This window comes from Bos taurus, chromosome 22 (assembly GCF_002263795.3).
Source record: "Bos taurus isolate L1 Dominette 01449 registration number 42190680 breed Hereford chromosome 22, ARS-UCD2.0, whole genome shotgun sequence".
Taxonomy (NCBI): Eukaryota; Metazoa; Chordata; class Mammalia; order Artiodactyla; family Bovidae; genus Bos; species Bos taurus.
The window spans coordinates 49,614,457-49,630,263 of NC_037349.1; the positions used below are offsets into that span (position 1 = coordinate 49,614,457).

Consider the following 15,807-nt stretch of genomic DNA (forward strand, 5'->3'; position numbering starts at 1 on the left):
ACATACAAGCCATGCTGCTGCTGCTGCTGCTAAGTCGCTTCAGTCGTGTCTGACTCTGTGCGACCCCACGGACGGCAGCCCACCAGGCTTCCACGTCCCTGGGATTCTCCAGGCAAGGACACTGGAATGGGTTGCCATTTCCTTCTCCAATGCATGAAAGTGAAAAGTGAAAGTGAAGTCGCTCAGTCATGTCCGACTCTAGCGACCCCATGGACTGCAGCCTACCAGGCTCTTCCATCCACCGGATTTTCCAGGCAAAAGTACTGGAGTGGGGTGCCATTGCCTTCTCCGATACAAGCCATAAAGTACACATAAAAGATTTTTCAAAAGTTAACTGTTTTACAATATTGCTTCAAATAGCAGCTTAATTTACCCACAATATGTCTGAGTAAGATGAGCTGCTGTAAAAGAAGATGTCATATTGGTATGATGTTAACTTTTAGTTACAATGTATTTACTCTCACAAAGGCACATCAAGTTACCGAAACATATTAAATGCAAGTTTGGATGATTCTAATGATTTTTAACAACAACTTCATTACTTTTTCATGTTTTACTTAAAATTCACTTCTCCAGATATATAATATACTGAAGTGCTGGTGAAGGCATTATTCCACTATTTCACAAATAAATTTGGCAAATGATTAAAAATACAATAGAACTTTACATGAGAATAATTTTTCATGGTCACTGTGGCAAAGACTGCTAGTAGTCTCTCAGTATTCATTCTCTACTTTTTCTATAGTCATAGAATTCCTCATTTTTGGCTAATATATGGCCATCTTAAAAAGACCAATTTGCAGTCTCTATTTCAGCTAGAGATTACTCTGTGAATGAGTTTTGACCAACAGGAGGAAATGTTCTCAGCAACTTCAAAGAGGTGTCCTTTAATGGAAAGAGTATACTTCTTTCTTTCTTTTCCTGCTTCCTTCATCTAGAGCACAAAGATGCTGCCTAGAGCTAGTCATTTTGGGCTAAAAAGCTGAAGCACAGTAATGAGGAAGACAGAGCAGGAGGACAGACTAAGCCTTGATGACCATAGAGCTGCCACACCAAATCCAGACTGCCTATGCCTTCTTGAGAAAGAAATAAAGGTCTATTTTTCTAAGGCATGATTATTTTATAATTTCGGCAAGGCGATATCATTTCCAGATAATATTCATTCCAATTAATCCAATTTCCATATCAGAAAATGGTAATAAGTAACTAATAAAATCACAATAAGGAACTACTAAAATCAAAATAAATTATATGTGAGATGTATTTAAAGAATTTAATTCAGAAGATAGTGTACTTATTAAGAGCCCTGGAGTCTAATGAACTTAGACTAGGGTCTGGCTGGACATTTACTATTTATATGACTTTAGGCACAGTCCTTATTCTTTCTAAGGATCAAAGCTTCCATTCAGTAACATGAGGAGAATAATAGTAATTGTAGTGAAAATTAAAATGAGATAATGTATGTAAAAAAAATGAAGCACAGGCACAATGTAAGCACTCAAAGTAAGTGTTGTTGAGAAAATCAGACAACTACACATAAAAGACTGAAATTAGAACACTCCCTAACACCACACAAAAAAATAAACTCAAAACGGATTAAAGACTTACATGAAAGGCTAGACACTATAAAACTCCTAGAGGAAAACACAGCTAGAACACTCTTTGACATAAACTGCAGCAAGATCTTTCTGGATCCACCTCCTAGAGTAACGAAAATAAAAACCAAAATAAACAAACGAGATCTAATTAAACCTAAAAGCCTTTGCACAGCAAAGGAAACCATAAACAAAACAAACGGACAACCCTCTGAATGGAAGAAAATACTTGCAAATGAAATAACTGACAAGGTATTAATCTCCAAAATATACAAACAGCTCATGCAGCTCCATATCAAAAAAACCCAAACAACCCAACCAAAAAATTGACAAAAGATCTAAATAGACATTTCTCCAAAGAAGAAATAAAGATAGCCAAAAAGCACATGAAAAGACGCTCAACATCACTAATTACTAGAGAGATACACATCAAAACTGAAATGAGCTCACACTGGTCAGAATGGCCATTATCAAAAAATACCCATAAACAATAAATGTTGGAGAGGGTGTGGAGAAAAGGGAAGCCTCTTCCACTGTTGGTGGGAACATAAATTGGTATAGCCACTATGGAGAACAGTATGGAGGTCCCTCAAAAAACTAAAAACAGAACTACCATATGACCCAGCAATCCCACTCCTAGGCATATACTTGGAAAAAAATGATAATGCAAAAAGATACATGCATCTCAATACTAACTGCAGCACTATTTACAATAGCCAGGACATGGAAGCAACCTAAAAGACCATCAACAGAGGAATAGATAGATATACATAGTACATGTATACAATACTCAGTCATAAAAAAGAACAAAATAATGCCATTTACAGCAACATGGATGGACCTAGAGATTGTCATAATGAGTGAAGTAAGTCAGACACATGAAGACAAGTATCATATGATATCACTTATATGCACAATCTTAAAAAAAAAAAGGGTACAAATGAACTTATTTACAAAACACAAGTAGAGTCACAGATGTAGAAAAAGAACTTACAGTTACCAGAGAGTAAGGGGGGAAGAATAAATTGGGAGATTGGGATTGACAGACACACACTACTATACATAAAATAGATAACTAATAATCTACTGTATAGCACAGGGAACTCTACTCAGGACTCTACAATGGCTTATATGGAAAAAGAATCTAAAAAGAGAGTAGATATATGTATAACTGATTCACTTTGCTGTATACGTGAAATTAATACAACATTGTAAATGAACTATACTGCAATTTTAAAAAAAAGAAAACACCAACTTTTTTTCCCCAGCAGTTGTATCATTTTATATCTTCATCAGCAATGTATGAGAGATCCAGTTGCTCCACATCTCTGGTATTTTTGACATTTTTTTACGTTAGCCATTCTAACAGGTACGTAGTAGCATCTCACTGTAGCATTAATTTGCATTACCCTAATGGCTAATTTCATTCCAATCCCAAAGAAGGTCAATGCCAAAGAACGTTCAAACTACCACACAATTGTGCTCATTTCACATGCAACCAAAGTTATGCTCAAAATTCTTTAAGCTAGGCCTCAGCAGTACATGAACTGAGAACCTGAAGATGTACAAGCAGGGTTTAGAAAAGATAGAGGAACCAGAGATGAAATTGCCAACATCTGCTGAATCACAGAAAAAGCAAAAGAATTCCAGAAAAACATCTATTCTGCTTCACTGACTACGAGAAAGCCTTTGACTATGTGGATCACAACAAACTGTGGAAAATTCTTTAACAGATGGAAATACCAGACCACCTCATCTGGCTCCTGAGAAAACTGTATGCAGGTCAAGAAGTAACAGTTAGAACCAAACATGGAACAACAGACTGGTTCAGAATTGGAAAAGCAGTACAACAAGGCTGTATACTGTCACTCTGGTTATTTAACTTCTATGCAGAGTACATCATGCAAAACACTGGGCTAGATGAATCACAAGCTGGAATCAAGATTGCTAGGAGAAATACCAATAACCTCAGATATGCAGATGATACCACTCTAATTGCAGAAAGTGAAGAGGAACTAGAGCCTTTTGATAAGGGTGAAAAAGGAGAGTGAAAAAACTGGCTTGAAACTCAACATTCAAAAAACTAAGATCATAGTATCTGGTTCCATCACTTCATGGCAAACGGAAGTGGGGAAAGTGGAAAGCAGTGACAGATTTTATTTTCTTGGGCAAACAGTGACTGCAGCCATGAAATTAAAAGATGCCTGCTCCTTGGAAGAAAACCTATGACAAACCTAGACAGCATATTAAAAAGCAAGCCATCACTTTGCCAACAAAGGTCCATCTAGTCAAAGTTATGGTTTTTCCAGTGGTCATGTATGGATGTGAGAGTTGGACCATAAAGAAGACTGAGAACTGAAGAATTGATGCTTTTGAACTATAGTGCTGGAAAAGGCTCTTGAGATTCCCATGGAATCTAGATCAAGCAAGTAGATCAAACCAGTCAATCCTAAAGGAAATCAGTCCTGAATATTCACTGGAAGGACTGATACTAAAGCTGAAACTCCAATACTTTGGCAATCTGATATGAGGAGTTGAATCACTGGAAAAGACTCTGATGCTGGGAAAGATTGAAGGCAAAAGAAGTAGGGGGTGGGAGAGGATGAGATGGTTGGATAGCATCACTGATTCAATGGACATGAACGTGAGAAAACCCCCGAAGGTAGTGAAGGACAGCAAAGCCTGGCATGTTGCAGTCCATGGGGTCACAGAGAGTTGGAGACAATTTATCGACTCAACAACAACAATGGCTAATTATATGGAAAATCTTGTCATGTTCTAATTAGCTCTCCTTATGAAGGAGATGACTTCATCAAGACTTCTCCTTGATGAAGTTTTCTGTCCTTCTCTAACTGAATTGTTAGACATTATTGTTAGAATTACTGTTCAGCTTACAAAGTCCTTTATATATCCTACATACAAGTCTTCTGACAGATATGTGATTTGAAAATATTTTCTTCCAGTCTATGGCTTATCTTTTCATCTTTTAACAGGGTCATTCAAGGGCAAAAATTTTTCACTTTGATGAAATCCAGTTTATCAAATTTTTCTTCTATGAACTATTCTTTCAGTGTCATGCTTAAGAACTCTTCACTTAAACGCAGGTTATAAAGTTTTTCTCCTATATGTTTTCCTAAAACTTTTGGTTTTATATTTTACATTTTGGTCTATCATCCAATGTGAGTTAGTCCGTTGTATAAGGAAGGAGATTTAAGTCAAGGTTTTGGTTTTGTTTTTGTTCTGCCTCTGTATGCCCAACTACTCCATTTATCCATTTGTGACAAGAGCATGTTTCTTTCACTTTTGCACCTTTGCCAAAAATCAGTTGGCCCTTACTTGACTAAACCTACTGATACATCTCAACTCTCTGTCCTGCTCCCTTTATCTATGATCTGTGTCTATCCTTGGCCAGGACCACTCCATCTTGATTACTGTAACTGTAAGTAAGCCTTAAAATCAGGTAACATGATTCCTCTAACTTTATTCTTATTTTGTATTCCCTTAAAAATTTTTAAATCACCTTCTCTAGAAAACATCCTGCTAGGACTTTTCAAGAATTAAATACATAGATCAATCTGTGTTGAACAGACATTTTTAATATGTGAGTCTTCCAATCCATGAACATGTCATGCCTGGCCCTTTACTTAAGTCTTCTTCACTTTTGTTCATTAGCATTTTTGTGGTTTTTAGTACATGGAAATTGTATGTTCTGTTGTATTTATACCAAATGTTTCATTTTTGAGCAATTGTAAATGGTATGTGTTTTAAAATTTGGTTTCCAACTGTTCACTGCCAATATATGGCAATATGATTGTGTGTATGTCTGTGTATGTGACAGAAAGAGAGAGCGAGATTCTGTATTTTGACCTGATATCCTGTAACTGCAAACTTATTTATTTTCAGAACTATCTTTTGTATTCTCTAGTGTTTGTAGATTCCTTGGGATTTGTTATGTAGCCAATCATATTGTTTGCAAATGTGAACAGCTTTATTTCTTCACTCTAACCCATATGTCTCTTCTTTCTTTTTCTTGCCTTAAGTCTTCTAGTACTAAGTTGAACTGACTTGTTGAGAGCAGACATCCTTACCTTATTCCTCAAAGCAGACTTTTATCACTAAGTATGACATTTGCTATATGTTTTTATAAATGCCCTTTATCAGAGTGAGATATCTTATATTCCTAGTTTTCTAAGAGTTTTTAATCACGAAACTGCTGAATTTTCTCAAATGCTTTTAAATCCTTGCTGATGGCTCCAACATCTGTGTCATTTCAAAGTTAGCTTCTGCTGATTGTCCCTTCTTACTAGAGTTGCATTTTTCCTGATTTCTTCATATGACAAGTAATTTGGAGCTGTAAGATGGACATTTTAATTAAGTAGGAATTATGACACTCTAATTTCTACTTAAATCTTTTCTTTTAGTCAACCTGTTCACATTGAGAATGTGATCCTAGGCTCACTTTTGCGGTGGTGGGGGTTGTTCAGTTGCTCAGTCGTGTCCAATTCTTTGAGACCCCTTTTGTGGACTTTTGTGCACTGTGATTGAAATGTCAATTTAGTTTATAAAGTCGCTCCAGTACTCCTTGGTTTTCCCTATTTGCATGTTATCTAGATGACAGAACTCCACTTCCCATTATCCTTAGGATGGGCTTGAGTGGGGAGAAGCACTGCCTCATTTCAGCAGGGCAGTCATAGAAAATAGGGTAATAAGCAGGGGAGTGGAGAGTTGTGAAAGTTAAAGTACAACCCACAGCTTGGCTGGGGAGGGTAGCACCTTATTATTGCAGGGGGGCTGGAAATCAAGAGCTCTCACCACAGGCTTCTCTGTGGAGAAATGCTTCTTCCTTTCTCCAGAGGATGGGGGAAAGTTGAGTTTTGCCTCAGAACTCTGCAGGGTAAGGGTACCACCTTGTTAATGTTGTGTAGTTATAAAGGCCAAAGTCTCACCCACAGGCTCTGCTGAAGAGAGTTGCCACCTTGAAACTTCTGGTGGGGTGGAAATTAGTCTTCCCTACAGGTGTTCTTTGGAAGGAATGATGCTAAAGCTGAAACTCCAGTACTTTGGCCACCTCACGCAAAGAGCTGACTCACTGGAAAAACTCTGATGCTGGGAGGGATTGGGGGCAGGAGGAAAAGGGGACGACAGAGGATGAGATGGCTGGATGGCATCACTGACTCGATGGGCGTGAGTCTGAGTGAACTCCGGGAGTTGGTGATGGACAGGGAGGCCTGACGTGTTGAGATTAATGGGGTCACAAAGAGTCGGACACGACTGGGCAACTGAACTGAACTGAACTGAACAGGCTCTGCTGAGGAAGGGCACTGCCTCATTACTGGAGCAGAAAAAAGCAGAAGTCAGAGTCTGAGCCACAGGCTGCACTGAAGGGGGACATCTCCCTGTTACTGCAGGTGGGGGAAGGGTGTTTGTGAGACAAAGCTCTGATTGTCAATACCCCTGCTGTAATGCCTGTTGGAATGGGAGGGGGTACAGATTTTATTGTGATATTCTCCTACAGAACAGACAGAATAGGACGTTTCTATCTTGCTGGGCCATCCTTTGGCTAGAGAGAACAGGCTTTCCTTGGTATTATTATTTTGTCTACACTCATTAGCATTTCTAGGTTGTAGTCTTCTCTACAGCCCAGTCCAGGATATATAGAAGGCAAGAAAAAAAGACAACCAGGGCACTCACTCAATCTGTGAATTTCAATGTCCCTAATCATCCACCTTCTGTTTCCTAACTTTCAGAGTGTTCTGATAGGGCATTTTATGGGTTTTGTCCAGAATTTTTATTGTGATTAGTAGGAAGAGTAAAACAGAATGTGTTTACTTCATCTTGTTCAGAACCCAAACCCCGTCACTTATTTTTAGTCTATATTTTTGTGTTCTATCACCCTCTACTCTCTAAGTTTCCAGAGGATACGAACTGAGGTTTTATTTATCTAGTAATTATTGGCCTGGCAAAAAGTATCATATATGACATATCACTTAAGTAGCTGTAAGAAAGTGGTAATACAGCTTCTTGATCTTTACCCACTATTAGGTTCACAATGTATTAGTAACTATGAAGTTTGTTCATTCAATTAATAAAAATCTGTTTTATGAAAGGTTCTGAGGATACAGCAATTGAGTAAGACAGCTAAAATCCTTGATGTGATGGAACTTCATTCTACTGGCTGGAATAGGATGGAGAAAACTGCAGGCATATGAATACTGTATTCTCTTCAGGTTGGACAAAACTCAAGTCTACTATATTCCAATTAATATTAGGAACATACATTTGAAAATCTGCAAATATTCAAAACTCTATAAATTTGCAATTGGCTAAGTACCATAATTTTTTATCTTGGTACAATGGAACTTTGTTGATTTAGCAAACTAATTACCAACTACTTACCACATAGAGCTGTTTCCACAGACTGGCCCATTCTTGCAGAGTTGCTGTAACCTCAGTCACAATAGAATCTTCAAGTGGAACCACAGTTTCATACTGCCTAGAACCAGAGTCACAACAAACAGCCACATTATCTTTGATAAACTACCAGAATACTGTCTACTGCCCTTTCCAACATGTGTAAATCAAATTTAAATTCATGCAAATATAAAGAGAGGTACATCTAACTGAATACAGACTCTGTTGCAGTAATATGATAATATAAGTGAACTGACTTAATGAAAAAAACATTTAGGTTATAAAAATCCTCAATATTACTTTTAGCAGTACTGTCATTAAAGATAGTTTTTATTTTTTTATTTTAATTTTATTTTATTTTTAAACTTTACAATATTGTATTGGTTTTGCCAAATATCGAAATGAATCCACCACAGGTATACATGTGTTCCCCATCCTGAACCCTCCTCCCTCCTCCCTCCCCATACCATCCCTCTGGGTCATCCCAGTGCACCAGCCCCAAGCATCCAGTATCGTGCATCGAACCTGGACTGGCGACTCATTCCATATATGATATTATACGTATTTCAATGCCATTCTCCCAAATCATCCCACCCTCTCCCTCTCCCACAGAGTCCAAAAGACTGTTCTATACATCAGTGTCTCTTTTGCTGTCTCGTACACAGGGTTATTGTTACCATCTTTTTAAATTCCATATATATGCATTAGTATACTGTATTGGTGTTTTTCTTTCTGGCTTACTTCACTCTGTATAATAGGCTCCAGTTTCATCTACCTCATTAGAACTGATTCAAATGTATTCTTTTTAATGGTTGGGAAGACTACAACACTGCCCAAGACTTGCTTAATTTTTAAAAACTATTTGTGTCCTTTACATGTATCAGTAATGCAAATTAACTCATGCTCTGATGGAAATGGGTTTGGTGGGGGAGACTCAGACACTGTTTTGAAGTTTTATAAGCTCTCCCTTATACTGATAGTATGTTTTCCTAGAAACCTGTCGAGCAGAAGAATCCTAATCCTGGTAACAGAGATGCTGGGTTTCTTTCCAACTACCTTGTAAGCAACATTCATTATGGCATCAATCCTCGTGCTAATTGCCAAGGATTTATCAGTGAGCAAAAACAGACAGAGCAGTATCTTCAGAGAGCTCTTATTCTGCATAACAAATTAGACAAGTAATCACAACAGACACCGACCATGATGAATCTAAGAAAGAAACCAAATTGCACAATCAGAGATTTTAGCTGGGGGACACAACTTAAAGACAGGATCAGTGAAGCTTTCTCTGAAGAAACAGCAATGCCCCCAAAATGCAAAAAGGTCAGGATCAAAGAGTTTGTTATGAAGGAGAGGTGTGGTGTCACCTGCAGAGGGAACAGTATACATGAAGTCACTGAGATGGATGAGAATTTCACACATCTAAGAACTTAAAGAAGGCTGCACTGACTGAGGCCAGCTCTCATAGGGCCTCTCCAAATGATTCTTAAGATACCAGATCTTAACACAGGGAAAATGAATGAGAAGATCCTGAAAGGCTGTTCAAAGCAGAGGCATGACTTGAAAACATTTTTATAATGTCTGTGCCAATTTTGAGGGTTAATGAAATATTTTCTGGGACGAAAGATTTTATATACTGATACACTGAGGTAGATGAAATCTGTATTCTGATTTGTTAGCCAAAGAGAATATCATCCAGTTGGAAACAGCAAAGGAAAATTAATCTTTAAAAATTAGCATTAAGTATCATTTCTCTACATAGCTAACAAATCCTCATTGTGTTCAAAGGTGACTTAGTGTATTAATATTGAGCATCAATCAATACATATTATTTGATCTATGCTGTAAGGCCTTTTATTTTGTGTGATTTATTCCAGCAGATTTAAAATAATCATCTTAGAATGATGCCAGAGCACTGTCCGTATTCATCAAATTTATACAGTGAATTTTCAGTGCAAGGCTGAGATTCAAACTTGACACTACGGAAATAGAGACATGGGAGATGGGAGCTGTTTTAGCAAGATTAATGCAGAACTGCTGTACAGGATAAACTGGAAGAAAATTTCTGGAATGTTCCATCTACTAGGTCTTCAGCTACCTTAATCATTGACTTTTATGGGAAACTTACATTGTTCCTATTTTAAAGTTCTAAACCTTTGGACTTACCTGAAATTATACAAATCCAAGTCTATACTAACACCAACATATTTTTCCTTGGCTATAATATAAAATCAATATCCTGAAAATCCTTAAAATTCAGATAAAGTGTTATTTAAAAACACACTGTTCCATAGACCAAGTGGAATGTAGTCATAACACTAAGAAAAATAACAAAAAAAGTGAACTAGTAAGTGGATTTCCAAGAAAATTCTGGATTCATGCAGAACAAAGAGTTTGTTAAAAATGAAAATTGGCAGTAAGAAAATACACATATATATGTTAATAATATATATATTAATTCAATGTATAATGCGCAGAAATGTAAGCTGAGAGTGTGAACTTCAGAGTTACATAACTTGGCCTCAATTTGTAGTTTCCCTTCTTCCTTGCCATGCTACTTTGGCAAAGGTACTTGAACTCTCAAAGCCTTGCCCACCTCATCTAAAATAATGGACAATCCCATCTTCTAGTGTGTAATTCCTAAGCATGATATAACAGCTAGAATCAAGATTGCTAGGAGAAATATCAATAACCTCAGATATGCAGATGACACCACCCTTCTGGTAGAAAGCAAAGAGGAACTAAAGAGCCTCTTGATAAAAAGTGAAAGAGGAGAGAGAAAAAGCTGGCTTAAAACTCAACATTCAAAGAACGAGGATCATGACATCCGGTCTCATCACTTCATGGCAAATAGATGGAGAAACAATGGAAACAATGACAGACTTTACTTCCTTGGGCTCCAAAATCACTGAAGCCATGAAATTAACAGATGCTTGCTCCTTGGAAGAAAAGCTATGACCAACCAAGACAGCATATTAGAAAGCAGAGATATTACTTTCCTGACAAAGGTCTGTCTAGTCAAAGCTATGGTTTTTCCAGTTGTCATGTGTGGATGTGAGAGTTGGACTATAAAGAAAGCTGAGTGCCGAAGAACTGATGCTTTTGAATTGTGGTGCTGGAGAAGACTCTCGAGAGTCCCTTGCACTGCAAGGAGATCAAACCAGTCAATCCTAAAGGAAACCAGTCCTGAATATTCATTGAAAGGACTGATGTTGAAGCTGAAACTCCAATACTTTGGCCACCTGATGCGAAGAGCTAACTCACTGGAAAAGACCCTGATGCTGGGAAAGACTGAAGGCAGGAGGAGAAGGGGACAACAGAGGATGAAATGGTTGGATGGCATCACTGACTTGATGGACATGAGTCTGAGCAAGTTCTGGGAGCTGATGATGGACAGGCAAGCCTGGCATGCTGCAGTCCATGAGATCGCAAAGAGTTGGACATGACTGAGCAACTGAACTAAACAGTCATCAAGACAGTATGGTACTGGCACAAACACAGAAATATAGACCAATGGAACAAGACAGAGAACCCAGAGGTAAACCCATGTACTTACGGGTACCTTATTTTTGACAAAGAAGGCCAGAATATACAATGGGGCAAAGATAGCCTCTTCAGTAAGTGATGCTGAGAAAATCAGACAGTTACGTGTAAAAGAATGAAATTAGAACACTACCTAACGCCACACACAAAGATAAACTTTAAATGCATTAAAGACCTATGTGTAAGACCAGAAACTATTAAACTCTTGGAGGAAAACATACACAGAATACTTGACATAAATCAAAGCAAGATCTTCTATGACCCATCTCCTAGAGTAATGGAAATAAAAAGAAAAATAAACAAGTGGGACCTAATTAAACTTAAAAGCTTTTGCACAGCAAAGGAAACTACAAACAAGGTGAAAAGACAACCCTCAGAATGGAAGAAAATAATAGCAAATGAAACAACTGATTTAAATTTCAAATTCAGACTTAAATTGAAGAAAGTGGGGAAAACCACTAGACCACTCAGGTATGACCTAAATCAAATCCCTTATGATTATACAGTGGAAGTGAGAAATAGATTTAAGGGACTAGATCTGACAGACAGATTGCCTGATGAACTACGGAGGGAAGTTCGTGACATTGTACAGGAGACAGGGATCAAGACCATCCCCATGGAAAAGAAATGCAAAAAGGCAAAATGGCTATCTGCAGAGGCCTCATAAATAGCTGTAAAAAGAAGAGAAGCAAAAAGCAAAGGAGAAAAGGAAAGATATAAGCATCTGAATGCAGAGTTCCAAAGAATAGCAAGAAGCGATAAGAAAGGCTTCCTCAGCAATCAATGCAAAGAAATTGAGGAAAACAATAGAATGGGAAACACTAGAGATCTCTTCAAGAAAATTAGAGATACCAAGGGAACATTTCATGCAAAGATGGGCTTGATAAAGGACAGAAATGGTATGGATCTAACAGAAGCGGAAGATATTAAGAAGAGATGGCAAGAATACACAGATCAGATCAGATCGGTCGCTCAGTCGTGTCCGACTCTTTGCGACCCCATGAATCGCACCACGCCAGGCCTCCCTGTCCATCACCAACTCCCGGAGTTCACTCAGACTCACGAATACACAGAAGAACTGTACAAAAAAGATCTTCATGACCCAGATAAATCACAATGGTGTGATCACTCACCTAGAGCCAGACATCCTGGAATGGGAAGTCAAGTGGGCCTTAGAAAGCATCACTACGAACAAAGCTAGTGGAGGTGATGGAATCCCAGATCCTGAATTTGGATTTCAAATCCTGAAAGATGATGCTGTGAAAGTGCTGTACTCAATAGGCCAGCAAAGTTGGAAAACTCAGCAGTGGTCACAGGACTGGAAAAGGTCAGTTTTCATTCCAATCCCAAAGAAAGGCAATGCCAAAGAATGCTCAAACTACCACACAATTGCACTCATCTCACACGCTAGTGAAGTAATGCTCAAAAGTCTCCAAACCAGGCTTCAGCAATACGTGAACTGTGAACTTCCAGATGTTCAAGCTGGATTAGAAAAGGCAGAGGAACCAGAGATCAAATTGCCAACATCCGCTGGATCATCGAAAAAGCAAGAGAGCTCCAGAAAAACATCTACTTCTGCTTTATTGACTATACCAAAGCCTTTGACTGTGTGGATCACAATAAACTGGGGAAAATTCTGAAAGAGATGGGAATACAAGACCACCTGACCTGCCTCTTGAGAAACCTGTAAGCGGGTCAGGAAGCAACAGTTAGAACTGGACATGGAACAACAGACTGGTTCCAAATAGGAAAAGGAGTACATCAAGGCTGTATATTGTCACCATGCTTATTTAACTTATATACAGAGTACATCATGAGAAACACTGGACTGGAAGAAGCACAAGCTGGAATCAAGATTGCTGGGAGAAGTATCAATAACCTCAGATACACAGATGACACCACCCTTAGGGCAAAAAGTGAAGAAGAACTAAAGAGCCTCTTGATGAAAGTGAAAGAGGAGAGTGAAAAAGCTGGCTTAAAACCCAACATAAAACTTAAACTCAGAAAACTAAGATCATGGCATCCAGTTCCATCACTTTATGGCAAATAGATGGGGAAACAGTGGAAACAGTGGCTGACTTTATTTTGGGGGGCTCCAAAATCACTGCAGATGGTGACTGAAGCCATGAAATTGAAAGACGCTTACTCCTTGGAAGGACAGTTATGACCAACCTATATAGCATATTAAAAAGCAGAGACAGTATTTTGTCCTCAAATGTCTGTCTAGTCAAGGCTATGGTTTTTCCAGTAGTCATGTATGGATGTGAGAATTGAACTATAAAGAAAGCTGAGCACCAAAGAACTGATGCTTTTCAATTGTGGTGTTGGAGAAGACTCTTGAGAGTCCCTTGGACTGCAAGGAGATCCAACCAGTCCATCCTAAAGGAGATCAGTCCTGGGTGTTCATTGGAAGGACTGATGTTCACGCTGAAACTCCAATACTTTGGCCACCTGATTCCAAGAGCTGACTCATTTGAAAAGACCCTGATGCTGCAAAAGATTGAGGGCAGGAGGAGAAGGGGACGACAGAGGATTAGATGGTTGGACGGCCTCATTGACTCAATGGACATGGGTTTGGGTGAACTCTGGGAGTTGGTGATGGACAGAGAGGCCTGGTGTGGTTCATGGGATCACAAAGAGTCAGACACGACTGAGCGACTGAACTGAATTGAACTGAAACAATTGACAAAGAATTAATTTCGAAAATATACAAGCAGCTCATACAACTCAATACCAGAAAAGCAAATAACCCAAGCAAAATGTAGAAAAGGGACCCGAAGAGACATTTCTCCAAAGACATAAAGATGGCTAACAAGCACATGAGAAGATGCTCAACATCACTCACTATTAGAGAAATGCAAATCAAAACTACAATGAGATACAACCTCACACCAGTCAGAATGGCCATCACCAAAAAGTCTACAAACAATAAATGCTGGAGAGGGTGTGGAGAAAAGGGAACACTCTTGTCTTGCTGGTGAGAATGCAAACTGATAAAGCCACAACAGAAGACATTATGGAGATTCCTTAAAAAGCTAGCAATAAAACCACCATATGACCCAGCAATCCCACTCCTAGGCATATACCCTGAGGAAACCAAAACTGAAAAAGACACATGTACTCCAATGTTCACTGCAGCACTACTTACAATAGCTAGATCATGGAGGCAACCTAGATGTCCATCAACAGATGAATGGATAAAGAAGCTGTGGTACATATATATAATGGAATACTATTCAGCCTTAAAAAGGAATGCATTTGAATCCATTCTAATGAGGTAGACGAACCTAGAGTTCAAACCTACAGAGTGAAGCAAGTCAGGAAGAGAAATATAAATATAGCATACTGATGCATATATACAGAATCTAAAAAGATGGCACTGATTAATTTATTTTTAGGGCAGCAATGGAGAAACAAACATAGAGATCAGATATATGGACATGGGGGGAGGAGAGGAGGGAGAAGGGGAGATGTATGGAGGGTGTAACGTAGAAATTTACAATACCATATGTAAAACAGATAGCCAATGGGAATTTGCTGTGTGACTCAGGGAACTCAAACAGGGGCTCTGTAACAGGTTGAAGAGTGGGATGGGGAGGGAGATGGGAGGGAGGCCCAGGAGGGAGAGGACTTGGGTGTACCTATGGCTGATTCTTGTTGATGTATGACAGAAAACCACAAAATTCTGTAAAGCAGTTATCCTTCAATTAAAAAATTAAAAAACAAAACAAAACATGGTTTTAGCAACCTCTAGGGCTAAACAGATTGGAGCTTAAACCCCTCCTTCCCTCAGCCTGAGGTCAGGATCTGCCAAAAGCCCAAGGTCACTCTGGGGAAGGAGACCTAACATGATACTGTACACGGGGGCCTTGGAAGCAGATAGAGGCAATGATGCATACACTAGACAGATGTGTTCAGAGGAAGAAAAGGAAGGGAAAACAACATCTCCCACTTCTGAAACCCAAAATTCTAAGATATGTAAAGACGTCCATAAAAAAAAAAGATGTCCAAAGGCTTAAAAATAAAACAAAAATTCTTCTCAGGATTTTATAAATCTGATAAACGTTTTAAAATATTTACAATGCTTAGTGACATGAGTAACTTCCATTAAAAAAAAAGAAAAATATGAAATAAAAGCAAACATAAATAAACCAAGAGTCAACAAATATGCAAAAGAACCAAGCAAGAATTCTGCAAATGAAAAACAGTCAAAATATCCATCTATGGCCAAGTGGAATACTGAAATTATACATAGATA

General features: G+C 38.5%; 1 protein-coding gene across 12 annotated transcripts in view; it reads right to left on the bottom strand.

The window, feature by feature from the left end:
* The window catches only part of DOCK3 (dedicator of cytokinesis 3), a 303,790-nt gene that overhangs the window by 229,799 nt on the left and 58,184 nt on the right, over positions 1-15,807 (bottom strand). For all 12 annotated transcript variants that reach the window (XM_024983256.2, XM_024983261.2, XM_024983252.2 and 9 more), the window contains exon 5: positions 7,992-8,088. In XM_024983256.2, coding sequence (XP_024839024.1) covers positions 7,992-8,088 — 97 coding nt within the window. The remainder of the gene's footprint in view (positions 1-7,991; positions 8,089-15,807) is intronic.